Raw genomic sequence first — 25688 nt, 5'->3', positions numbered from 1 at the left:
GAGCAAGACACTTAACCCCTAGTTGCTCCAGAGGCGTGCGACCTCTGACATATATAGCAATTGTAAGTCGCTTTGGATAAAAGCGTCAGCTAAATGAATAAATGTAAATGTAAGACTGCAAGAGGGTTTGGCCTGCTCTTATGAACCTCCTACCACCTGTAAGAGACAAGAAAACCCACAGCATGCACTGCAAATAAATAACCATTTCAGTTCCAACCTTCTAGTACACACCACACAACAGTGCCACTCCACCCAAATCACCTACACCGAAGGAGGTTTAGTATCGATGGCGGACCGGCCCTGTACAAAGTCACTGAACACTGTAACACAAAAAGAGGAGAGCAATACCACAAAAACAAAAAAGCAAATAACACAATATTTAATATAATCAAGTTAATCATCCATATCGAATTAAAAAAAGACACCAAATCACAATATAAAGCTTAAATAGGCAAGAAACAGTGGCTGATCTGCCCCTTTAACAAAGAAAACAGGCATGTTAATACACATCAAGACAGCCCACAATATAAAACAAACGTTATCGAAAGTACAACTGCAGCACAGTTACCCAATCTCAGCTCTCAATCCCCAAACATGATAGATAAAAAGGTACTATAAAACAAGAGCACAGATATTAAGCACATCAAATTAATTCTCATGCATTAATTGCATCAAACTCATAAGCAATCGGCCTCAATAAAGCGTATGCTGCATTTACCTTTATTCAGCATTCCAACACGGCCATCAGCCCATTGAAGGTACCACAGCAATAAATGTTTGTCTGCCCCACTTCCCAGACCGAGAATAAAAACCTCTTAAATAATCAGCCTAAAAGAAGAAAAGATCACCTAAAAATGGAATTGTGCCATCAAGGTACAGTCATTCAACGCAACAAAACCACACAGCTAATAACATACCTATGTGAAAGGGTACAGAGGCTGCACGTCGAGCACAACATCAAAAACACGGCAAAGCTGCAGAAAACACCATCTGTTGTTGCAACAACCATTTATGCGGTCTTGATCATATGACTAGCCACCTGCACCTGAAACTGATCGCTGGCCAGTCTCCTCCCACATGTCTAATAGTTGAATTTCAATTTTACACAGAAAAATGAAGGAGGTGTGTGGGCTTTGCTGGGGGAAGCTGATAAAACAGCAGCTCAGAAGGAAGGAGAGGAGCTGGTTTATGAGGCCATGGCCGTCTCTCTTAGCGAGGCTTGGAAAACACTGGTGGCTCACCTGGAGAAGAGGAGATCACTCCTGATCTTGGCATGCCATTTCTTTGAGTGTGCTCTGGAGGTAATGTGGTTTCCTACAGAACCTGCTGAAGTACTTGAACCATCAGAAACTTGCTGTAGGAAAATTGCAGTTGTTGTTTAATGCCTTATCGTAAGGAATCTAATTTAACTTCATCTTTTGGTAATGTGAATACATACAGCGTTCAAAACGTCCTCCCCAGGCTAAAAAATCATAATGAAATGTAACTAAAACATAGCATGGTTAGCTGCAGGTGTATGTAGTTCATCACAGTAACAAGAAAGTGTCTCAGACTCTCAGTACTGTACTTTGTTTTAATTTTGAACAGTAAAATGCAAACAAACGCAACAGCACACTGTTCCCACAGAATGCAAGCAGCTTCCTGTTGGTCAGCAGAGAAAATCCATGAAAAACTTTAACTCCTAATTCTTTATGAAATGGATTCTTATTGAAATTATTAGATTTATCTCATCAAAAAATTGTTTGTTTATGATGTGGATTGTTTGTGCTTTTTATGCAGAAAATGCAGTGTTCACATTTAGAGGCTGGCTGCTGTACAGAACAGCAGTGCATTTTTCTAACTTTAAAAGCCCATTGTTAAAATTTTGCAACATTTTCCAAACACGACATGATTATTTTCATAACCAGTGGCTTTTTATAACTATTTAAGTGGGGAAAAAAAGTTATTTCCCTGATGGTTAGACGTGCCACAGGGAGTGTGCTACTCTGTGTACTGTACAAAACAATGTTTTTGTTTAGAAATACAATGGATGGTTTTTGTTTTCACAGCTTTAAAGTTGGGAAACATGGTGATATTTGATACTGGCTGAGCATGCAATGTTGTGTATGTGTTATGTTTTTACAGTGAACAGCTGTTTCCATATATCTTCAGCAATCTGAAGCAAGTCAGTCACATTACTTTGATATCTGCTTCAGTTAGATATTCTAGATAAAAGAAGATCACTCATTATCAAGGTCACACGCTGCTGTTTTGTCAGCAGTTAAAAAAAACGGCGGTTGTGCAAATAAACTCAAGTATGAGCATGTTTCAGAACAATATTTATTTAGCTGATAACATTTCAACAGACGTGCTTCCTGCTAAATTACCGTGTTGATGATGTACATAAAGGCGACTGCATTCATCTGCTGAAGGTTGCTGCTGTCATTTATGTAACATGATGGAGTTGTCATTCACCAGAAGCTGGTTATGCAGCATACACACAGTGCTTCTGAGCAGATGTTGAAAAAAATGACACACCAGATCTCAGATATCAGTCTTTATCAGATATTGGCCTACATTGTTTGCATGTTTGTTGTTCCATACAAATTATGTTACATACAATACATATACAGTATCTCATAGAAGTGAGTACACCCCTCGCATTTTTGTAAATATATCTTTTCATGTGACAATGAAGAAATGACACTTTGCTACAATGTAAAGTAGTGAGTGTACAGCTTGTATAACAGTGTAAGTTTGCTGTCCCCTCAAAATAACTCAACACACGCCATTAATGTCTAAACCACTGGCCACAAAAGTGAGTACACAAATTGGGCCCAATTAGCCATTTTCTCTCCCTGGTGTCATGTGACTCGTTAGGTTACAAGGTCTCAGGTGTGAATGGGGAGCAGGTGTGTTAAATTTGGTTTTATCTCTCTCACTCTCTCATACTGGTCACTGGAAGTTCAACATGGCACCTCATGGCAAAGAACTCTCTGAGGATCTGAAAAAAAGAATTGTTGCTCTACATAAAGATGGCGTAGGCTAAAAGTGGATTTGCCAAGAACCTGAAACTGAGCTGCAGCACGGTGGCCAAGACCATACAGCAGTTTAACAGGACAGGTTCCACTCAGAACAGACCTCGCCATGGTCGACCAAAGAAGTTGAGTGCACGTGCTCAGCGTCATATCCAGAGGTTGTGTTTGGGAAATAGACGTATGAGTGCTGCCAGCATTGCTGCAGAGGTTGAAGGGGTGGGGGGTCAGCCTGTTAGTGCTCAGAGCATACGCCGCACACTGCATCAAATTGGTCTGCATGGCTGTCGTCCCAGAAGGAAGCCTCTTCTAAAGATGATGCACAAGAAAGCCCGCAAACAGTTTGCTGAATACAAGCAGACTAAGGACATGGATTACTGGAACCATGTCCTGTGGTCTGATGAGACCAAGATAAACTTATTTGGTTCAGATGGTGTGAAGCGTGTGTGGCGGCAACCAGGTGAGGAGTACAAAGACAAGTGTGTCTTACCTTCAGTCAAGCATGGTGGTGAGAGTGTCATGGTCTGGGGCTGCATGAGTGCTGCAGGCACTGGGGAGCTACAGTTCATTGAGGGAACCATGAATGCCAACATGTACTATGACATACTGAAGCAGAAACTGGGCCGCAGGGCAGTATTCCAACATGATAACGACCCCAAACACACCTCCAAGATGACCACTGCCTTGCTAAAGAAGCTGAGGGTAAAGGTGATGGACTGGCCAAGCATGTCTCCAGACCTAAACCCTATTGAGCATCTGTGGGGGTATCCTCAAACGGAAGGAGGAGGAGCGCAAGGTCTCTAACATCCACCATGATGTCTTCATGGAGGAGTGGAAGAGGACTCCAGTGGCAACCTGTGAAGCTCTGGTGAACTCCATGCCCAAGAGGGTTAAGGCAGTGCTGGAAAATAATGGTGGCCACACAAAATATTGACACTTTGGGCCCAATTTGGACATTTTCACCTAGGGGTGTACTCACTTTTGTGGCCAGCGGTTTAGACCTTAATGGCTGTGTTGAGTTATTTTGAGGGGACAGCAAATTTACACTGTTATACAAGCTGCACACTCACTACTTTACATTGTAGCAAAGTGTCATTTCTTCAGTGTTGTCACATGAAAAGGTGATAAAATATTTACAAAAATGTGAGGGGTGTACTCCCTCTAGATACTGTATACTTTTCACTTTGATATATTTTTATTTTGAAACTATTTACACTACCCTTGAAATGTTTGGGGTCAGTAAATGTATATACATTTTTAAAATTCTTTTATTTAGCAGTGATGCATTAAATTGATAAAAAGTGGCAGTAAGGACTTTTATAATTTCCCTAAAGATCTCTATTTTAAATAGTGCTGTCAAACGATTAATCTCGATTAATCGCACCCAAAATTAAAGATTTTGTTTACATATGTGTGTGTACTGTGTATATTTATGTATATATAAATACACATGCATGCATATATTTAAGAAAAAGTTACATTTATATATTAAATATATTTATATATGATATCAATTATATGAATATAAATATATACATGTACGTACATGTAAATATTTTCAAAATATATGCTGTGTGTGTGTATTTACATAAACATAATAAATATACACAACACACACATTATGTAAATAAAAACTTATTTTGGATGCAATTAATTGCGATTAATCATTTGACAGCACTAATTTTAAATAAATGCTCTTTTGAAGTTTCTTTTTATCACAGAATCCTGAAAAACAGGTATCACGGTTTTCACTAATATAGTAATCAGTCCAACTATCTTCAGCATTGATAATAATAAGAAATGCGTTTTAAGCAACAAACCAGCTTATAAGAATGATTTATGAAGGATCTTAAAAATTCAGTTTTGCCATGACTGGAATAAATTACATTTTAAACGTCTTTTTTTTCAATTTGTAGTATTATTTCACAATATTAATGTTTTTAGTGTATTTTTGATTAAATAAATTCAGCCTTTGTAAGATTTAGATGAATATATTCCTTCTTTCAATCTTACCACTTTTTTTTCAGCTGCTTTTGAAACTTTTTCAATTACAGTTTGCCATCAGGATAGATGAAGCTGAAGACTTTCAGAGTGTTGGTCAGAAATCGACCACTGCAGACAACATTAATGAACTGCTTCAGAGACACAACATTATTAGAAGAGGTAAGAGCTTTGTTCCCTAGTTCTGTTATTCTGAACACCTTTGCAACAAACTGGTTTATGATGCCCGGGAACCCCTTAGCAGCACCCTAGCACCTCCCAAAAGCAGGAGACTGTGTGATGGCATAAGAGGCATGAAGCTATAAACCTAATGAATGAAGAGGAATTGTTCTCAGATTGGCCTTTAGGGAGTTTATTATCAGGAATGTTTGGAATTCTCACCACAAAATATCTTTTAAATATGTGAATAGAGTTTTTTTTGTTATCTGTCATATACACTTGTGCTCTATCCTCAGGGATGTTGGAGAAGTCAATGCTGGTGTTGAATAAGAGTCGTGAGTTGCTGGAATTTTTGAAGGACTTCCAGTCCCAGCAGGCCCTGAAGTATGGCAGAGCTTCTCACGGGGCCTGGGGCAGCTTTGGAAAGGTGGAAGGTTTAATGGAAATTCTGCAGGACAGACGCCGGCAAGTGGACCTTTGCATGAGACAACAAAAGCATGAGCTGGACACGATTTACTGTGTTCGACAGTGGGAGAGGCAGGAACAGGAGGTAAGACACTCTTGCAAAGAAAAGTTAATTATTATTGAGTGTCTTAAATTCTCTTAAAAACAAAAGATCATCAGTTGCACGAGTTTAAGTACACTGTTATTTAAATGGTTAGGGTCTGTAAGACTTTTTTTTTTATTCAGTAAGGATGCATTAAATTTACAGATTTTCTATTTTAAATAATAATTATTATTATTATTATTATTATTTTAAGATTCTATTCATTTAAAGAATCTTGAAAAAAAAAAAAAAAATATCAAAAACTGTTTCCACAAAAATAATAAACAAAACTGTTTTCAACAATGATGATAATTATAAAAAATATTTCTTAAACCCCAAATCAGCGTGATTTCTGAAGGATCATGTGACACTGAAGACTGGATTAATGGCTGCTGAAAATTCAGCTTTGCATCACAGGAAAAAAATTGATTTTGAAAAATATTAAAATAGAAAACAATTATTTAAAATTGTAATATTATTTCAAAATATCACTGTTTTTACTGGGTTTTTTGTTGTTTTTTTTTCTACTTTTAAAAAATCGTACTAACCCCAAATCGTACTACACCGCCAGGTCCAAGACAACTGTTATAATGGCTCATGCAACTTTAAGTTCCTGTTGGCTTCTTTAAAGATATCTACTACATGACAACAGGATCGCAATCATGAAAAAAATCTCTCAAGACAACATGAGTTCCACTTCAAGTATTTCACTGCCATTGTGTAATGGATACCTTAATGAAATACAATATGACAAATATAGCTATCATAAGTTGCTTTTTGTGTGTTCATGTTAGATTGTCCAAACTCTCATATGGTAAAGGATATTCAAGCATGCTCAAAGGCACTCAGCATGAAAACATGTTGATGACCGGCTGCCTTTTTAAAAATGTTGAACTAAAATAACTGGCCAGCATACTTAGCATGCTGAGAGGGGACAGGGCACATGCTTGTGTTTGATATGATCCCTGTGGAAAACCCACTTTGCTTTTATTAAAGGGCACTAATGCTTTGCATATCAATGTTAAATTTAAAATGTTATTAAATGTTAAACTGCTAGTCTTTTTTAAATCACTGTGAATCAAATCTGTAAATTGCTTATTTTTATTATTCAGCTACATAGAGATATTTTAACTGAATCATTGTCAAAATGATTTTTTATTTCATTAAACCTGGAAATAATGTTTAATGATGAAAATCTATTTAAGATAAACTAGCCTATTTCTAGGTATATGAAAAAAGAAGGAAAAAGGTATGACAGTCAGATGTTTTTGCTTCCATTGGAGGCTTTTGGAGCTTGATCATCAGGTTTTATTCACGACAGATCCGGTATTCATTAAGGATAGACCAAATAATAAAGTATGTTTTGTTTTGTTTTCTACTTTTAGCTCATATTGTTATGCTGATCATTTATAATTAGAACTTTGTATTAAACTGGACAAATGCAAAGTTGAAGCATTTTCACTTGAGGTCTCACTTTTTGACGCTATTGCATTGTGTCATATGCTTTTAAACAGGTAACACAGTGGTTAAAGGAAAAGGCTACTTTGTTCTTGGAAAACTGTCAGCTGGGTTCATCTCTGTCAGAAAATGAGGGCTTACTACGTGAATACAAAGAGTTTGAACAGAAATCCAAGGTAAGAGATCACTACACTGTTCAATGAACAGATAAAATGTACCTTAATATATTGTATAACATATTAATCAAGATGAATTAGTCAGAATAGTTTTCTTTTCTAAAAATATTATAATTAAGTGAAACTAGAGATACATTTTAAATAATTGAAGTTCTTTGGATTTGAGTGGGGATGTTGCCATTTGTGCTCAAGCATTATGGACTATATAACTTGAAAAACTGATTTACTAAAAAATATTTCAGGTGTTTAAAGTATTCCTTTCTGTAATCAAAATATTTCAAACAAAAATTTTGTAATCAGTTTTGTTTTTGTTGTTGTTTTTTGTCCTAGTGTTTCTACCCTGTTAACTTTTTGCAAAATCACTTTGCACTCCGGACATAATTTGTGACAATTTGGTGGGAAAACAACATCACAGACATAGTGAATGCCAACAATGTAATCATTTCTTAAATAGAACTACATAAATGTGTATGGTATTAAATAGCTTTTAAAATTAACGTTAAGCTGGAACCATCATGTAAGCTAATTCTCACTCTCTTACTCCGCAACAGCTACAGCAACATCCGATCTCTATTTCAGTACTGTTAATCTTTGTGCCATTGTGTAAATAATCCAGTTATATTTAATAAAGTGTAAGTGCCTGAGTTTGACCACAGCACGTTACTGAAAGTCTGATCCCCTTATAGAAATACTTTCTAATATTACAACACATATTCTTAAAATAAAATCTATTTTTAAGTTAAAAAAGGTTAACTTTAATGGGTATCTAAAGCTTTTTATGGTTTGTGTACCTTCCTTCAGGACTGGGGTGTGCTGGTTGAGAGGTTGATACAGCAGGCGTCAGATCTTCAACACTTATCAGAGAAGAGTGAAAAACTCAAAGCTACACACGAGCAGTTCTGGAGCCTTATGATGAATCGTCTGGCTCATCTGCAGGAGAGCAATGCCTTTTACAGCAGTGCTAATAAAGTACGTAATATAGTAGCACTTCACATGCTTTTTCCAAAGCTGAGGTTTGGATAACTGAGCTGATAGAGCCCTAACTCTTGGTAAACACTTCAGCAGCTATATTTCTTCTGACCACACTCTAGTGACTTGCTTGTCATTTGTTTTTTGGTTGAAGTATAGTACCCCCTAGTGGAGATGTATAATGTGAGTGATTTATAGAGTGTGTTAGATATATATATATATATATATATATATATATATATATATATATATATATATATATATATATATATATATATATATATTTATTTATTTAGAAGGCTTTAAGTAAAACAAGGACTGACATTAATATTACATGCAGAAAATTTTACATATATATATTTTTTTTACCCAGGCATTTGAGGTGCTGGGCACCATAGAGATTGCTATAAAGGAACTGAAGAATCAGCCTCTGCCTTTGCCTGAACTGGCTAAGAAACATGATGAGTATTCATGGAGTATAAAAGACGCATCTGTCGAGCCCCTTCAGAGAGGTCAGCTGTTACTTCAGAAGCTTGGCCCACAAAGGTGAGAAGACGAAGAGCAGATGCTATAGTGTGCTAAAAAAAGACCATATCACAGCAGATATCCAGACTCAGGATTTTCAGAGGATTGATAAAAGGATTGAGATGTTCTGTGTAGTGTCAAGCGTCCATGGTGCATGTGTGTTTGATTGTTAGTGCCCAAGTTGGAGGGCTGCAAAGGATGCTGGGATACATCAAAGAGAGAATCGATGCTCTGAGCCATGAGTGTCACGCCCACAGAGAGTTAACAGGCAAACAGCAGCAGCTGGTGTCTTCATTTGAAGAACTGGTGGATAAGGTATAGAAAAATATGTATGTAGCTGACACCACCTATAACACAGAATTGAGGGTGAATGTCATGAAACATCAATTTTGTGGCACTTTTCTAACAACAACAAAAATAATAATAATTTTGTGATGATGATGATAATAATAATAATTTTAATAAAAATAAACATTTTATATATATATATGTGACCCTGGACCACAAACCCAGTCATAAGTAGCATAGGTATATTTGTAGCATTAGCTAACAATACATTGTATGGGTCAAAATTATAGATTTTTCTTTTATGCCAAAAAACCATTAGGATATTAAGTAAAAATCATGTTCCATGAAGACATGTTGTAAATTTCCTACTGTAAATATATCAAAACTTAATTTTTTATCAGTGATATGCATTGATAAGAACTTCATTTGGACAACTTTAAAGACGATTTTCTCAATATTTAGATTTTTTCCAGATACCAGATTTTGAAAAAGTTGTATCTCAGCCAAATATTATCCTAAAAAACCATACATCATGGAAAGCTTATTTATTCAGCTGATGTATAAATCTCAATTTAAAAAAAAAAAACAACCTGACCCTTATGACTGGTTTTGTGGTCCAGGGTCACACATGTAATACCAAGAAATGTCAATTTCTTGTCAAATATTTCCACACAATTACAATAAGAAATAATAATTAAATGACATAAGAACTATAAAGGATTTATTTATTTAATGCCATGAAATTATTATTTTAATTTGTCTTCATTTATGCTGTTTGAGGCTAAGCAAATGCTCTATTTATTTTTTTATTTGTTTTTTATTGTACATGCCTAAAATTCACCCTTCAACTTTTTCTATTTTTAAATGCATAATTAGGTTATTTGTTATAAATGATAAATGTTGAGAAATGTACCTTAATATTGTAGCTTGTTGAAAAGCGCATATATTTCCTCATGATGATTTATCTCCTGAATCTTCACAGGTCTCTGCTTGGATTAAGAGCAGCAACAGTGTCCTCTCTTCCAGCACAGAGCTTGGTTCATCTCTAACTGAGGCTGAGGACACCCTTAACAAGCATGTTGAGCTACTCTCACAGTCTCAGGTGACTCTACAATAGAATACAATATGATATGGAAAGTTCAAAGTTATTTTACCATTTTATACAATCCCTAAAAAGTAAAAGTGCTATGAAGATCTTCCCATAGTAATCAGGTCTTTCTGTGATTGGTGTTTTTTTTTCCTGCAGGATGTTATGAGAGAATCAGAGGCTATATCTGGTTTTATAAAGGAACTAAAGTGGCTGGAATCCTCAGATGCAGTTGAGTTGTCTAACAAAGCTTCACTTTTGGCAGAGGAGATGAAAACATTGCTCAGAAACATTTCATCACATGTGGAAAGCCTTAGACCCTATGTGGACTTTCTGCGCAGTGCAGATGAGGTATGGTTATATATTTAGAGCATATATTTATAGTATTGATGTATCCAGTTAGACAAAAAACAATATTCCAATGATGATTATTTTGTGTGATGTCACAGGTTGAGGAACAGATAAGAACACTTGAGGAATGCTATAAGAATAGGCCAGAGGAAGTGGAGGAAAATGAAGGAGCAGGTGCAACCATGAAAGATATGTTTGATGCTAAGTGGCAGTCATTGCTGCAGAAGTTTTTCACAGTGCAGGACCTGGGCAACAATTTTATTAACTCTTCTAACATGGTAAGAAACTTTGTAGAGTAAACTTACAACTAGTACTCTTTGCATATCTATGTGAGTGTTTTTGGGTTTAAACCCCCTTTTTTATTGCAGGTCAGTGGCAACCTGAATCTAAACATTAAAGCAGCAGGACATTTTGTAGAAAAATATATGGAGACACTGACCAAAAAGAAATCTGAACTAGCAGACTTATGGACGTCCTGGCAACTGCATTATAATCAGATGAAATCTGTGAAGAAGCAGTGGAAAAAAATTAAGGATCAACTTAAAAAGGTAACTTTAGATTTAGCTCATAAATACATAATTTTAAATAATTATTTAAGCTTTTAAGGATGCTATTTTATTTCTTCCAGCAAAACATTAATAGCATTATTGCCTGCAGGTTCTTCGTGATTTAAAGGCAATGGAGGAGATTTTTGCTCCAGCTTCAAAGGTTGATTTGGGGGGTGATTCTAAGTCTGTGTCTAAACTACAGGAGAACTTCAATGCTGTAAAGCCAGAATTCCTGGTAAGACTACTCTTTTTGCCTTCTCATTATTGCATATGCTTTGTTGTAACAACTGTATAACTAACCTCAATTTTAAAAACTTCACAGCAACTGAATGCAGAAGTGGAATTCCTGGTTAAGACATCCGAGCTGCTAGGCTTGAAGGGAATACCGGTGAACGAGAGGGTTTCTGAGCTCCTGCAGCTACATCAGCGTGTCAGGGATAAAATCAGAGCGTATGAAACTATTCTCAGTATGGCCAGTAAATTTCATCAGCTTTATCAAGAGGTAAAATCTCATTTCTGTCACTTTGAAGAATCATTTGAAAAGATATTGTAATGGATTTCAAAACCAGAATTAATATGCACTGTTAAAAGTCAGCCACCTACTGGGAAATTATGCGAAATAATTGGATGAGAATTAAATAGTGATGAATAAAAATTAAAAGCATTTTCAAAGTCACTGCTCACTCTCTAGATAATAGCTTTGCAGACCGTGTTCATTTATTTAGCCAATGTCACGAGTTGCATCCTGATAACTATATATTGTGACTAAACATTAGTAATAGTATTATCGTCATCATCATCATTATTTAATAATTGGGTGCAATTGTTTTAAACAGTACTGAACGAGTGGACATTTGTTGGAGAATTGTTGACTGTTTTTCTTTACCTCAACTACCTTGGAGATCTAAATTTTTTTTTAATTTTGTTAATTTATTAATTGAATTATTTTTGGTTTGTTTTTAAGTTTTGTAAACGAGTATAAATTCTGAATAATTTCTTATCATTTTTATTAATATTATTTCTTAATTATTCTTTATATATTATTTATTGAAATTGTAGCCTAAGCATACATACTCTCAACCCCCCCCCCCCCCCCCCCCCCCCCCCCCGCCCCCAGCTGGACACTGTATTGCATGCAGAACCAGTGACTGTGTTCAGCGACACCAGCCAGGCCAGGACTCAGTTGACTCAGCACCAAGAGAGGCAGAGGCACATCCGCCATCTTTACAAGCTCGCCCTCTCGCTGGGTGCAGATCTCACCAGCACTGTGCAGCAGTCGGTGTGTCAATTACTTCAAAAATATTGCATGCCCTTATTATCTTCAAAAGATTTCATGCATTTTATGGATTTCCTTTTCCGAACCTGACAACTTTCTTTACACAACATAATGTGAACAGAACATGTGGAACAATCATGTTGATAAGTTCTTACTTTGTCATGCATAAATGCATAAAAATACTAGTAGCTTTGATAGAAATGGTATGAAACAAGTGCCATAAATCAGCATTCTTCTCCATTTTCCCCCTTTCTTTATGCTCCAAGCATCTGCTGGTGTTGTCAGTGCAGCAGTTAAAGGAGAAACTGGAAAAATTGGAGCGAGGAAGCGTTGAATGGATTGCTGAGTCCAACAAGTGTGAAGAGAGTTTGATGAGCAATGTCCACTTCTGCCTTTATAAGGAAGAGATTGGTGAGGTAAGTGTGTGTCAGTCAGGGTTTGAATCAATCACTAATTTCTCAAAATTGCTATTAATCTCATCTGAAGCGCAATTCAGGAAAAAAACATTGTGCCTTTGAAAAACAATATCGTTGTCTTGATTTCATCATGTGATGTTAATAGTGGTCTTTTAGGTCCACTAAAATTATTGTTGTGCCCTAAACAATCATAAGTTCAAATCATAAGACCATGTTCCACTATCTGTCACTAACTCAAAAGGTCATTATTTGCTGCTGTGCCATTAAGAGTGCAAACGGCCCCTATGCATGTGAAACGAGACTGTTGGGTCCAATATAGTTGTTAATGTTCACGGCCTATTTTCAAAGCCTGCATTGTATTGTACAAGGGTGATGGTTTAAATATGCAAAAAAGTTGGTCATGTTTTCAGTTGTATTCTGCTCTTGCTCTTGTTTTGGAAGTTAGTATGTTTTCATAGTTCAGTTGTTTTTTATTTTATTTTAAAAGATCACTGAAGATTTGATTCCTTATGCCCTTATTGCCTGTAATTTTCCTTAAAGATGTGTTAACTCTTTTTCCCAGCGCACAGATCCAGGGCTCAGGGAACACACTTGTTGGTCTTTTGTGGCTCACTCTCATTGCCTCTCTCCCTGAATTATTTATAGCTTGTCTGCCCTTGTTAAATTTAGTCTGTGAACTGCAGGGTTTGTCTCTCCCTGTGTTGACTGAGGGATCCTGCCATTTGTCTCTCATCACTTCAGATAGCAGGAAGGATTCCACCCTTATCACATACTTACTGCCTCACAGCCACAAAATCCAACAGTCAGTCCCTAGGATTACACCGCAAACCTCACAGGCCACAGAACAACAGATAGGTTTTCTTCCTTGTGACTTAGTTTCATGATGTCCATTATGATTTTTGATTACTGCACAAATTGTTTTTTTGTGTATGAGGGATATACAGCCATATTTGTTTTTCGTCCTTTTTGTTGTTTACTGACTTGTTGATTGCAAATAATGTGTTGATAAAAGTTGAATTTTATAGTTAAACCATAACTCATTACAAGTAATACATAACCAATAAACCATAATTAATTACAAGTATTTTCGAATGTCTTAACAATCAGTCTGTTACCATTGTGATAATATTGTAATCTCTGTCTCCCTCTAGAGGATAATAATCATACTTTTTCCCTCTCTAAATCAATAAGCAGGCATTTTGACCAGTGATTCTCAACCGGGGGGGGGGGGGTCAGGGGCCACTATGGGGGCTTAACAAATGTTTAAGGGTGCCTCAAGATGACCGCATTTAAAATGAAGACAAAACAAGCATTAATGTAAGCTAAAATAGCTAAGTCTACATATTTATTTCATTTCACCCCGTCAACAATTCTGTTATTTCAATAATTATAAAACGAGATTTCTAGACCTGGATTTTTTACATAAATTAATAAAATCCATGGCCATTTTTATACATTTCATGAGTGTTTCTACTCGTGCCCAAATTTTTAAAATATATTATCAGGTAGAAATTGTAAGCAAAGTCATTATGCTTAATTTCCCGGTAACTCAAAAAACAACTGGCAAAGTCATGGAGCCTTCAATATTGTTGTGTACAATGGGGGCCATTCAAGTCAAAAAGGTTGAAAACCACTGTATAATGTAATCGCTTGGAACTATAAAATGTTGGAAGGGTTTGTGAATTGTGATGAGGTGTGTCACGTTCTGTAGATACTGTAGATGGAGCATAATGATGATAACTGAATCAAATTTTCTTTTATCTTTCCATGAGGAGATTACACACAAATACATGTATTGTATTAAGCACATGCAACTTGTGGGTCTCTTTATGCAAGTCAGTATTCTAGAAGCTCAGTGTCTGTCTTGCTCTTCAGTAGAAGTAGAATTCAAAGCTTCAGGTTCCCCGTGTCACGTGATGTCATGCTATTTCAATGTATGACTGCTGCAAGTTTTTAAAATTAGTTGGACTTATAGTCAGTCTGGCACTACTTTCAAAGCTGTTTTATGAAATGAGTTGTGTACACTATCAGCTCAACAGTTTGGGGTTGATTATGCTCACCAAACATTAAAATCAACAGTAGAAACTTGAAGATTACTACGTATTTGTGATATGATTCAACAATTTCTAAGACACTGACAATGTGAGTCATCATATGTTGTCAGTCATGCCAATCAAACCGCCAGCCAATCATAAACGTGCATGATTAAACAAGCTGACAATTTAGCTTGGACAGTTGCTGCTGTTCATCTGCAAAGAGAAGTAACTCTGTTTCTCTCACGGTCTCTATTTCGCTTTCACAGTCCAGCTTTCATAGACTACAAATGGATATTATTTTCATTGTAAGGCAAGTTTATTTATATAGCACATTTCATACACAGTGGTAATTCAAAGTGCTTTACATAAAAGAAAGTGAAATAGCCATTAAAAATAATAATCGCAGCAATAAAAACAAGGAATTTAAAAATGATTTAGAAATTGATTTAAAATGAATTTAAAACAGTTGACATTGACCAATTTATATTTTTAGATGAGTTGATTTAGAAGTAAGATTTCAGTGCTGCTGTCTTGTTTAGCAGAAAATCTAAATGCAGTCAATACTTCCAGTGATTTATTTCAATAGATTCACCAGTTTGGTCCGCACCAACACCTCATTTCTTGTTTTCCAGATCAGATCACAAGGCCCTGAGAAACAGCTGCCACCATAAATGTTAACTGAGCATAATTTAAATAAGTTGTTTAGATGTTAGCAGTCACCATTTTGCCGTGTGAAAGTCATACAGTATGAATGTATCTGAAGTTTCCTCTGCGCACATCCTTCTGTTTGGGCAGCAACAGAAACTACCTCTACAGCCCTCTGTTGGAAATATCCAGTAAGACCGCTGTGAGGCCTCTTTAACTGGCTCTAGACGCTTGGCTGCAGCTGTCCTTGAGCCTGTCATTTGGAGACACAACACAATTGCAAAAGCTCATCAGGCTGGACAGAAATGGATCTGCATTATAAATCATCCACTGCTCTGACAATTAATCCCTCCAAAATAATCCCCCTGGATTCAGCCGAACCTCACTTTGCCCTCTGCTAGAGACCCCACCCCCCCCATAACCACCCAGACCTAATCTTATATTTGATTACATTATTATATTTGGTTACACATTTCCTAATCAGCATGTTGAAGATATAATTAAAATATTTATGTATTATGTAAAATTTTAATTATGTACTCATTCTGTTTTGCATATTATGAGACATTTTTTTGGGCAAAACAATTGTGTATATATGTGTATACTTTATAAATATTTCTAAGAAAAAAAAGTACTGAAATACACTGACAATCTTCCCCTCTAATGAAGCTCTTAAATCTCTTCACATTAGCCTTCAGAATAACACATTATTCCTATTATTAATAAATTTGTACTAGTTTTGAGACACTTTCCCCCTTTTTTGAGCATGATCACATGACCACTTTAAACTGTTTTTGTGTGGGGAAAAAAGGTTCCTGAAGATTTTCAAATTCCTTTTATGTGTCAATTATTTTCTTTAACCATTAGCTGTCTTTCAGTGGTTCTTTGCATGATTTCCTTTTGTTTTGTATTTTTTTTTTAAGACGAGAGAGTCCTTTAAAGATCTCAAAAGGAAATTCAACAATTTGAAATTCAACTACATGAAGAAAAATGAAAAGTCAAGAAACTTAAAGGCGGTGAAAAATCAGATCCAGCAAATTGATATTTACATTGAAAAGCTACAGGTAAGGAAGCTCTCTTTTAATCTGCTTGCGAGTTTTTTTTTTTTTCTTTTTCTTTTTTTTCTTTTTCTTTTTTTTCTTTTTTTCTTCACTCAGCAGTGAGAGAATAATACAGACTCATGCCTGCAGGAGATTTCTTCGTCTTTTAATGTTTTGACAGTTGTCTATTTATAAAATGTATCCAAATCCCTCCCTGTTGTAGGTTTTGAAGAAGAAGCTGCAAGCCTTCACTCTGAAAGTATCCAGCAGCAGTGAGAGGCATTTAATTGGCAACAGCCTCAGAGAGATTGAGGATGCCTTAAATGAGCTGCAGAGACAGGTGGGCGATTTTGACACGGCAGTGGAGGAGTACAAACAGAACCTGGACATGAATGTCAAGCTCCAGCAAGCCTTAGAGGAGGTGGGATGCACCGGGAACATATAATGAGCCAAAAGGATCTACTATCACACTTCAGCAGCAATTTTACTTGTTTATTTTAAAAGCCTGATGTGGAATTTTCATTTATTTCAGTTTTATATGTATGTTTACTTTCAGATCTTTCCATTTATAATGCTGCTAAATGAAGTTGAAAACAAATTAATTATGCCTTGCTTTCACAAATCTATGTCTTTAAAGCAGTATCACAGTAAATGGCTATAAATAGTCTCTGAAACTAGTCTCTCCTCACACCTTTCATTTGAAACAGTATCAGTTCTGGTGCGACGAAGCAAGCTCTACAATTGTACGTGTGGGTAAATACTCCTCTCAATGTAAGACTAAGGAAGCAGTCAGTTCTCTCTACAAACAGTTTGAAAAATTTGTTTGGCCCACTATACCACAGCAAGAGGAAAGAATTAGCCAGATCACAGAGCTGGCAGTACGGCTACATGGTGAGAATTAAGAATGTATTCTGAAGTATTGCTTTAGAGGAATTTATAATTTACCATTTTACTGAATAGAACAAATGACTTCATAGAGACCCCAGTGTATAAAAGTAATTGCAGCAACCCCGTAAAATCCTTTATAATGTTCCTTTGACCCAAGCAGTAGAGCTGCTGCCCTCAAAGCATGACTGCTTTTTTTTTAATGTAGGTGCTGAAGAAGGAAAAAAATATATGGAGAAAACAATCAACAAACACCATGAAATTGTAGAATCAATAAAAGAACTGTCAAATGGACTGCTGGACCTTGAAGCCAAACTTCAGGTGATTTAAAAACATCAAACATAATTATTTTACTTGGTACATTAATCTGACAGTTGTATAAATCTAAAAATATAAAATATACCTCCATTAATATTTGTATATGAATTCTTTATGTAGTTGGAGGCCTTGAAGCAGTCTCTAACACCTGAAGACAACAACAAACGAGACACCATTGATACGGTAAACACCAATAACACATTGACTTGCAAAGATGCCAGAAATACAGTAAATTGTCTTTTGTATTGTACATTCGAAATATTAATGCAGTAAATTACAATTAAAGTTCAATTTCAGTAATATATAGTAAAAATAATCGTTTTCCTCCCTCTGTTTCTCTAAGAAGATTGTTATTTAATAAACTCAATATCATATTTAAATAACTGAAATAACAATTTAAATAATTGTCAATATAATTATGTGAGTATTTGATCTGAAAGAATCTTTAGATCAGAGTTTTGAATTGATTCATTAAACATTTACTTACATACACACTTGCATACAAACTCAAACATAAAATTATTTAAGACAAGGAGCACAAAACCAGTGCATTGATGGTCTTAAGGAAACATAGTAAACAAAAGATAGCAAAAACGCTGCAAATGTATCATGAATATTAAAGAAATCACCCAACCCTAAGCCATCGTTTTTTTTTTTTTTTCGTTTCCATTTCAGCCTGAAACAAAGGAAAGTGGACATACCCCTGAGATGACAGGCCCACACTGTACTAAAGAGATGCCTGTCGGCAAGAATCCGGAAAACAAGAAACCTCAGCTTCGCAAGACACAAAGCCAAGATCTGCTAGACAAACATCATCCAGAGCATCAAAAAGTGTTGTCAGAGACCAGGTTGAACACACAGGAGGCCTTTTCCAAGACCAGCAAAGTGGAGACCATCACGAGCAAATCTACTATAGAGAGGAGAGAAGAGATGAACACCTCTTTCTCTCACTCTCACACCGTTAATGTAAGCCATTCCCCTGCAGAGCGGGATAAGAGGACTCACGTTCTGCAGCAAGCCAAGAGAGACTCACAAGAAACCCCACCTCCTCCACCTCCGCGGGATCCAGGTGTATCACGTCCCAGCATCATAGACATTCAAAGAGAGCTGCAGTGTGCTGTTCAGAAGACCAACTCTGAGGACAAGTATCAGGCCTGTAGTAGAAATCATCATTTTCACTCATATTCCAAGGTGAGCCTTCTTTTGACACTGATTCATTTTCCATTTGTTTATTCAAGTACGTAAGATTTTATTAGGTAAAGAATAGTCCTATTTTGAAGTGCTACTAAATTACATTGTGAGGTAAGTAAATATGTTGGGATAATATGAACATGTGACAGGGTAGAACATTTAAAACAAAAATGGCTACATTCAACAATTAACAATATGACTTTTATGACACAATACAATTAAATAAGTCTCTCTTGTGTGTTTTGGCTCCTCTGAAAATTCTGTTTGTGTCTGTTTTGTCAATTATAGTTATAGTTAATTTCAGTGGAATATACTTATTAGGTGCTCAAGAAAGTTATTTTCCAATTATTATCAATGTTGGAAACAGTTTTGTTGCTTAGATATTTTGTGTTCCTTATACACTTTAAGGACTCTTTGATGAATAGACAATTCAAGAGAACAGCATTTATTTGAAATAGAGATAATTTGTGACATTATAAATGTATTTACTGTCACATTTGATCAATTTAGTGTCCTTCCAAAAAAAAAAAAGACCCCAAACATTTGAGTTTAAATTATACATTTATAAATTAATATTATATAAATGTTTTAAACATACAATTTATATCAATATCTTGATGCTACAGTCACTTTACAAATATTTTAATTAATTTCTATTGCTTCTGAGGACATGTAAAATGCATATTCTATGTATAAATTATACACTACAATCACTATAATCACATTAAATATTTTGTATTTCAGTATATCTAGGCTTGCAAAACACTTTTTTTATCTTTAGTGGATTTTCTAATGGTACTTTTAAACACTAACTAACAAAAAATGGAAAACAAAATCATATTACAGGGAGAATTACAGATTATCTTTCCTCTTTATTTGTGTACGTTTTGTTTCTATAGACTTCTGCTCATCATTCTTTAGAGGAGGAATATTTGCCACATGGGACACCAGAGCCAGCAGCTCCTGTACCTGAAGGTGACTTTCAGCCTGACCATCTTTCTGAGGAATCGCTCTCCAATGATGAGTACGAATGCACTTCCCCAGATGACATCTCCCTACCTCCTTTATCTGAGACTCCAGAATCCAACATTATTCAGTCAGAAAATGACCTTGATGACGGCTATTGCGTGAGCTCTCACAGCCTTCACATTTACCAGCACAGCCATCAGTCCCACTCCCAGCACGGCGACACACTACACCAGAGGCAGAGGGAGTGGATGTCCAGTCAGGCCGAGAGCTACCCATCTCCCACCACTGGCTTGGGGGCTAGGTTCAGAGCAGAGTCATCCTCTTTTGTTCAAAGCCCCCTCACAGTACCTGCTCCTAGCCTTGTGTCAAACACCATATCCAGCATCTTAAAAAGCAAATCTGGCAACCCACCACCAAGCAGCATCACTGAAACACTTTACTCAGTGCATGAGAGCCATACCGGGATGCAAAAGTGTTTGCATGATTCTAGTACGTGTCAGTGCCACAGCGCTCGGCCCAGTAACACGCATGCTACCCCTACTCCATTAACCACAGAGCAGGACTCGGATCTCTGCAAGCCCACAGCCATCCGAGAGGAGATCAGGCGGGCATCTTCCAAAAAGGTTATGGGAAAACTGGCAGGTGGCACAGGCCCTAACTTCTCCAAACCCTTGTCTAATGCCACAGTAATGGAGGGCTCTCCGGTGACCCTGGAGGTGGAAGTCACTGGATTCCCTGAGCCTACATTAACCTGGTGGGTAGCTTATAACAAACTTGACCCATAAATTTGCTAAGAGGAGGAAAAACTGGCTATTGTTTCTTAATATAATAGTCTACAGTAATATATTATTCTTAATATAATTTAATAATATATAGTATTAAACATTTTAATAACATAATATAATATTTTACTACAGTTCAAACAGTTCAGTAAGTTTTTTTTTTTTTTTTTTTTTTTTTTTTTTTTAAGAAATTTAGAAAGAAATAAATAACTTTATATAGCAAGGACACACAATGATCAAAGTGATAGTAAAACATTTAAAAAATGTAGTTCTTTTGAACTTTCCATTCATCAAAGAATAACAAAAAAGTATCATAGTTTCCACAAAAATACTAAGCAGCACAACTGTCAACATTGATAACGGTCAACATAATATTTCTTTCTTGTTCCCCAATCTACAAATTAGAATGATTTTTGAAGGATCATATTACGCTTAAGATTTTACTGTATTTTTGATCAAATAAATGCAGACTTGGTGAGCAACCCCAAGCTTTTGAACGGTAGTGTAATATATATATAGAGATTATTAATTATCTAAATGCCATTGCATCCAAATCGGTTGCAAATTTTGATCGATATTCCAGTTTTTTAAAAAAATCATCCATCAAAAAGCATGGTATTTGTATCAGATATATTAACAAATAAATACATATATATATTTTTGTCTGCCTGCATGAAGCAGGTTTATTGAGGAAAGTTGACGTTTTCTACATAAATTTTAGATTTTTCCACTGTCATGCGTATACTAACTTATTAATCCACATTTCCTTTCGCTAACCTTTCCTTTTTATGTAACTTCTGTAGGACCTTCAACTTTAACATTACCTCTAATTTCTCTTTTTCACTGAGTGTGTATTAATGCGTGCCTTTTTGCTGTGGTGTGATTGTGTAACATCATAATTCACTCTTTGTTCAGGTTCAAGAATGGACACAAACTGGCCAATGATGAGCACATAGAACTATCCCATAAAGAAGGCAAACATGCGTTGTTCATTCACAGCTCTGCAGTGAGAGACTCTGGGCAGTATGTGGTCACTGCCTCTAACTCAGCTGGCACTGTCACGTCCAGCTCCATGATACAGGTCAAAGGTAACAACAGCCCTGACTTGGATGTTCTCAAACTGGACTGGCACACCTGCTTTGGCACCCTCTGTTTCTTCTTGTGGCTTCTCTATCTGCTGTTGTTATAATGGACACTGCCATTAACGTAAGGAAAACACAAGGATGTGGACTCTTCACGTTTGAACTTTCTTCACGTCACATAACCACTGGTGTGCACATAATTAACTGTCTTTGGTGACTGCACAAATGTAAGAGCACATGGGTAGTTGATATGAATCTTCATCTAAAACTATTCTGAACTAGCAGTTTAATAATTATTTTGGAATGCAATTAATTTATAATGCGTGCAGCTCTTATGATATTTTTTGAAAGACTACATTTGAATATTTGTAGTTTTAAAAATGAATCTATCACACTGTAGGACCTTTCAGTGAACTAGTGAAGGCAAAAAGAGTTTTGAAATGGTGGTTAGGCACAGGACCTAAATATATACTTTATATATACAGTATACATCCATATAAATTTCAACGTAAAATGTATTGTTTTTTTACATTGACACATGCATCAACTACCCACAGATTTGTTCATTTTGGCTATGAACACTGAAATCACTATAATAATGTTTTGCAATATTAAAATTCAGCATGAACTGAATTATTGTGTATTTTTCCTATTATATTATGGAAGTAGCAGTGGATCTGCATGCAGTTCCCTTTGTGATGGTAATGAAGCCTTGGTCTGCTCTGCAGTTATTTATAGTTGCAGTTCTGAAATGTTCAGCATTTTACAATTAAATTATTTATTTTTAAAGAGTTTGAGTGTTTTTTTTTAAACAAACCTGCTTCTATCTAAAAGAAATTGTTCAAAAGTGAAAATTCAGGGATCATATACTCTCCCTGATGTCTGTTCAAATCTATATGATGAAGAATTTAGAATTTATTTTGCTTTTTGGGTAAACTGTCCATTTGGTGTTAATATTTGTTATTTATTTAACTTTTCATGATTCAAATCAATAAAATATAGCCATAATACATTATTTATCTTATAAGGTAATTAAAAAATTTAAACACACATCTAAAAGCCATCAATGAGCTTTATCATTTTATACAAACAGTTAATATGGTATTGGTGTTCAAAGTGCTTCATATCTGCGTTAGCTTGAAATGGGAGTGTAGTAAATAAGGACTGTTGTAGTCAGGGTGATGTCATCTGTCTTTAGCATATGTATCTTTGGTTGCAAGAGTGTCTGTAACTTAATCTGAGGTAGGTGGTGACTGAGGTAAGTACTGTACACTCACATATACAGTATATACTCGCATATTACTACCAGCTAACAGACACATCACAATTAACTTTGTTAAATGCATGCAAGTTGCTTGTCAGTGTTGTCTGAATATCCATATATTCTTGAGTTTCATTTCCGGGTGGTCTGATATTTCTGTTGATTTTAAGTACATTTCCTAATAATATTTCCTATTGATAAAATACTTGCAATATTTCCTCTATTGCTAGGAAATACATTTTATTCAGAATAGGGCCTAATCCTAATCTAAGACTCTTTGAATTTTTGGTCCATTCTGGCAAAAAAAAAAAAAAAAAAAACCAACAAAACTGTGTGTGTGTGCATGTTTATGTGGTTTATGAGGACACACATTTGTATAATGACAATGGTATGACAGAGGTATTACAATATGAATGTGGTTTATGAGGACACTGCCTATGTCCCCGTAATTCAAAAGGCTTAAAAAACATACTAAATGGTGTTTTTTTTGAAAATCTAAAAATGCACAAAGTCTCCTGTGAGGGCTAAGTTTAGGTGTAGGGTTGGTGTAGGGCAATAGCACACAGTTTGTTCAGTATAAAAACCATTACGCCTATGGAGAGTCCCCATAAACCACAAAAACCAACGTGTGTGTGTGTGTGTGTGTGTGTGTGTGTGTATCTATATATATGTATATTAGTGCTGTCAAACGATTAATCGCATCCAAAATAAAAGTTTGTGTACGTAATGTGTGTGTTTGTGTGTGTGTGTGTGTGTGTGTGTGTGTGTACTGTGTATATTTATTATGTATATAAATACAAATATCGTTTTACAGCACTAATATATATATATATATATATATACACACACATATATACAGTATATATACATTTAGTCGTTTAGCAGACGCTTTTATCAAAAGCGACTTACAAATTATATATATAGGATGTTACATTTTGAATTGTGACAGCCTTTGGAATACAGATGACCTTAAAGATAACAGACATAGAGTAAAAGCCCCAAAACTTAAAATTTGATTTCATGAGGTAATGGAGGTTCTCTACTGAAGAAAAGTTAAGGATGACTATTAGTCAATGGCATTTTACTGTTATCCGTCTTTCGGATGAGACGTTAAACCGAGGTCCTGACTCTCTGTGGTCATTAAAAATCCCATGGCACTTCTCGTAAAGAGTAGGGGTGTAACCCCGGTGTCCTGGCCAAATTCCCTCTACTGGCCCTTGTCTATCATGGCCTCCTAATAATCCCCATCCACTTGATTGGCTCTATCACTCTCTCCTCTCCACCTGTAGCTGGTGTGTGGTGAGCGCACTGGCGCCGTTGTGCTGTGGCTGCCGTCGCATCATCCAACTGGATGCTGCACACTGGTGGTGGTTGAGGAGAGACCCCCCCACATGATTGTAAAGCGCTTTGGGTGTACAGCAATACACAATAAGGCGCTATATAAATGCTTAATTCATTCATTCATTCATTCATTCATTTATCACACAGCATAACTCAGGGCTCTCAGGTTACATCTTTGCTTCCATGATCTGTGTCTGAGAAGGTGTCTGAGGCGTCACTCTGCACCCCAGCTGATTCAGACACCACTCTCTCACAGACATGGGCCCTGCACTTTTAACTGGACTTTAGTATTCTTTACTTACTGCTTTTCTTTTCCAACAGTAAATAATTAAGGCAGCTTTGAAAAATGAACACATGCTTAATGAGGCTCAAGCTGGAGTATGAAACCTTTTTGAATTATAAAAGCTGTTTTTGTTTGAGACAATGATGTGACTCATTTCTGCTTCATCTTTACAGTGCAGTAAATCATTATGTAACCTGATTTCCTCAGTGCACAGGTCCACCCTTCCGTTCCAGACCGGATGAGCAAAATTTATCAGTGGAAGAAGACATCAGCTCACGCTGCACTTATCCTCAAACGCTCTGCAAGAAAGATACTAAGGTTGCAGTATGTGACAAGAGCCAAGTGAGTCAAACAGCATAAAGTCTGAGACCACTAGCATTCTGCTATTGTTTCATGTTCACCATACTTTTCAGAATGACATAATGGAAAGAAGAAAATGTGTCCATATACACAAATAATTTGTGTATTTTTGTCACAGAAGCCAAAACCATTATAAAGGCCACTTTATGGAACATACTGTACAAGAAGGATCTGGAAAACCCATTATCACTCATCACTGGCACAGATGCTGTTTAAGGGGAAAACTTTGGATATCAGAGTTCACCAAGCCTGATCTTCTAATTCTTTGTGAATTATTCATAATTAAGGTATAATATCTGTAACACTACTGACAACTTGGTATACATTGCCTTGCAAAAGTATTATGTATTCAATACCAATATATTGTCATATACACATTCTGAACAAAAATAAAAACAGCTGTGGCTAAGTTGTTGTTATCTTTAACATGGTCTCCTTTGTCAGTTTTAGTTCACTGCAAAATCCACTTGGTCCCACAATGATGGTAAAGTTCATAATCAACATCAAATGATTTTCAAAGCATTAACATAAATTCTATCAGATAAATGAAAGAAAAACAGATGGGTAAACACTGTCTGTGATCTGGGCTGGAGACGTTTATCTCGTCCACCCAGAGCCTGAGTAACCGCGACAGCCCTTCTCCCCCATTTTCAGATCTCCACTTCTTGAGGATCAACATG

At 36.1% G+C, this 25688-nt stretch overlaps 1 protein-coding gene across 4 annotated transcripts in view; it reads left to right on the top strand.

Moving 5' to 3' along the window:
• The window catches only part of LOC306876982 (coiled-coil domain-containing protein 141-like), a gene marked incomplete at its 3' end in the record, with an annotated part of 29357 nt that extends 3944 nt beyond the window's left edge, over nt 1-25413 (top strand). The window contains exons 3-27 of one of the 4 annotated variants that reach the window (XM_079428481.1): nt 1110-1301; nt 5069-5177; nt 5471-5724; nt 7236-7355; nt 8157-8324; nt 8698-8870; nt 9023-9164; nt 10120-10239; nt 10384-10575; nt 10674-10853; nt 10944-11123; nt 11233-11358; nt 11446-11625; nt 12241-12402; nt 12666-12815; nt 16420-16560; nt 16760-16957; nt 17244-17427; nt 17630-17742; nt 17860-17922; nt 18415-18930; nt 19830-19954; nt 21597-21769; nt 24856-24990; nt 25127-25413. In XM_079428481.1, coding sequence (XP_079284607.1) covers nt 1110-1301; nt 5069-5177; nt 5471-5724; nt 7236-7355; nt 8157-8324; nt 8698-8870; nt 9023-9164; nt 10120-10239; nt 10384-10575; nt 10674-10853; nt 10944-11123; nt 11233-11358; nt 11446-11625; nt 12241-12402; nt 12666-12815; nt 16420-16560; nt 16760-16957; nt 17244-17427; nt 17630-17742; nt 17860-17922; nt 18415-18930; nt 19830-19954; nt 21597-21769; nt 24856-24890 — 3996 coding nt within the window. Of the gene's footprint in view, nt 1-1109; nt 1302-5068; nt 5178-5470; nt 5725-7235; nt 7356-8156; nt 8325-8697; nt 8871-9022; nt 9165-10119; nt 10240-10383; nt 10576-10673; nt 10854-10943; nt 11124-11232; nt 11359-11445; nt 11626-12240; nt 12403-12665; nt 12816-16419; nt 16561-16759; nt 16958-17243; nt 17428-17629; nt 17743-17859; nt 17923-18414; nt 18931-19829; nt 20654-21596; nt 21871-24855; nt 24991-25126 lie in introns of those variants that run through there. The other 3 variants (XM_079428480.1, XM_079428478.1, XM_079428479.1) reach the window with 3 other exon arrangements.
• Between the last annotated feature and the right edge of the window lie 275 nt (nt 25414-25688).

This window comes from Barbus barbus, assembly GCF_936440315.1.
Source record: "Barbus barbus genome assembly, chromosome: 11".
Lineage (NCBI taxonomy): Eukaryota > Metazoa > Chordata > Actinopteri > Cypriniformes > Cyprinidae > Barbus > Barbus barbus.
The sequence above is the reverse complement of the archived record's forward strand: the minus strand, read 5'-3'. Positions and strand labels throughout refer to the sequence as shown.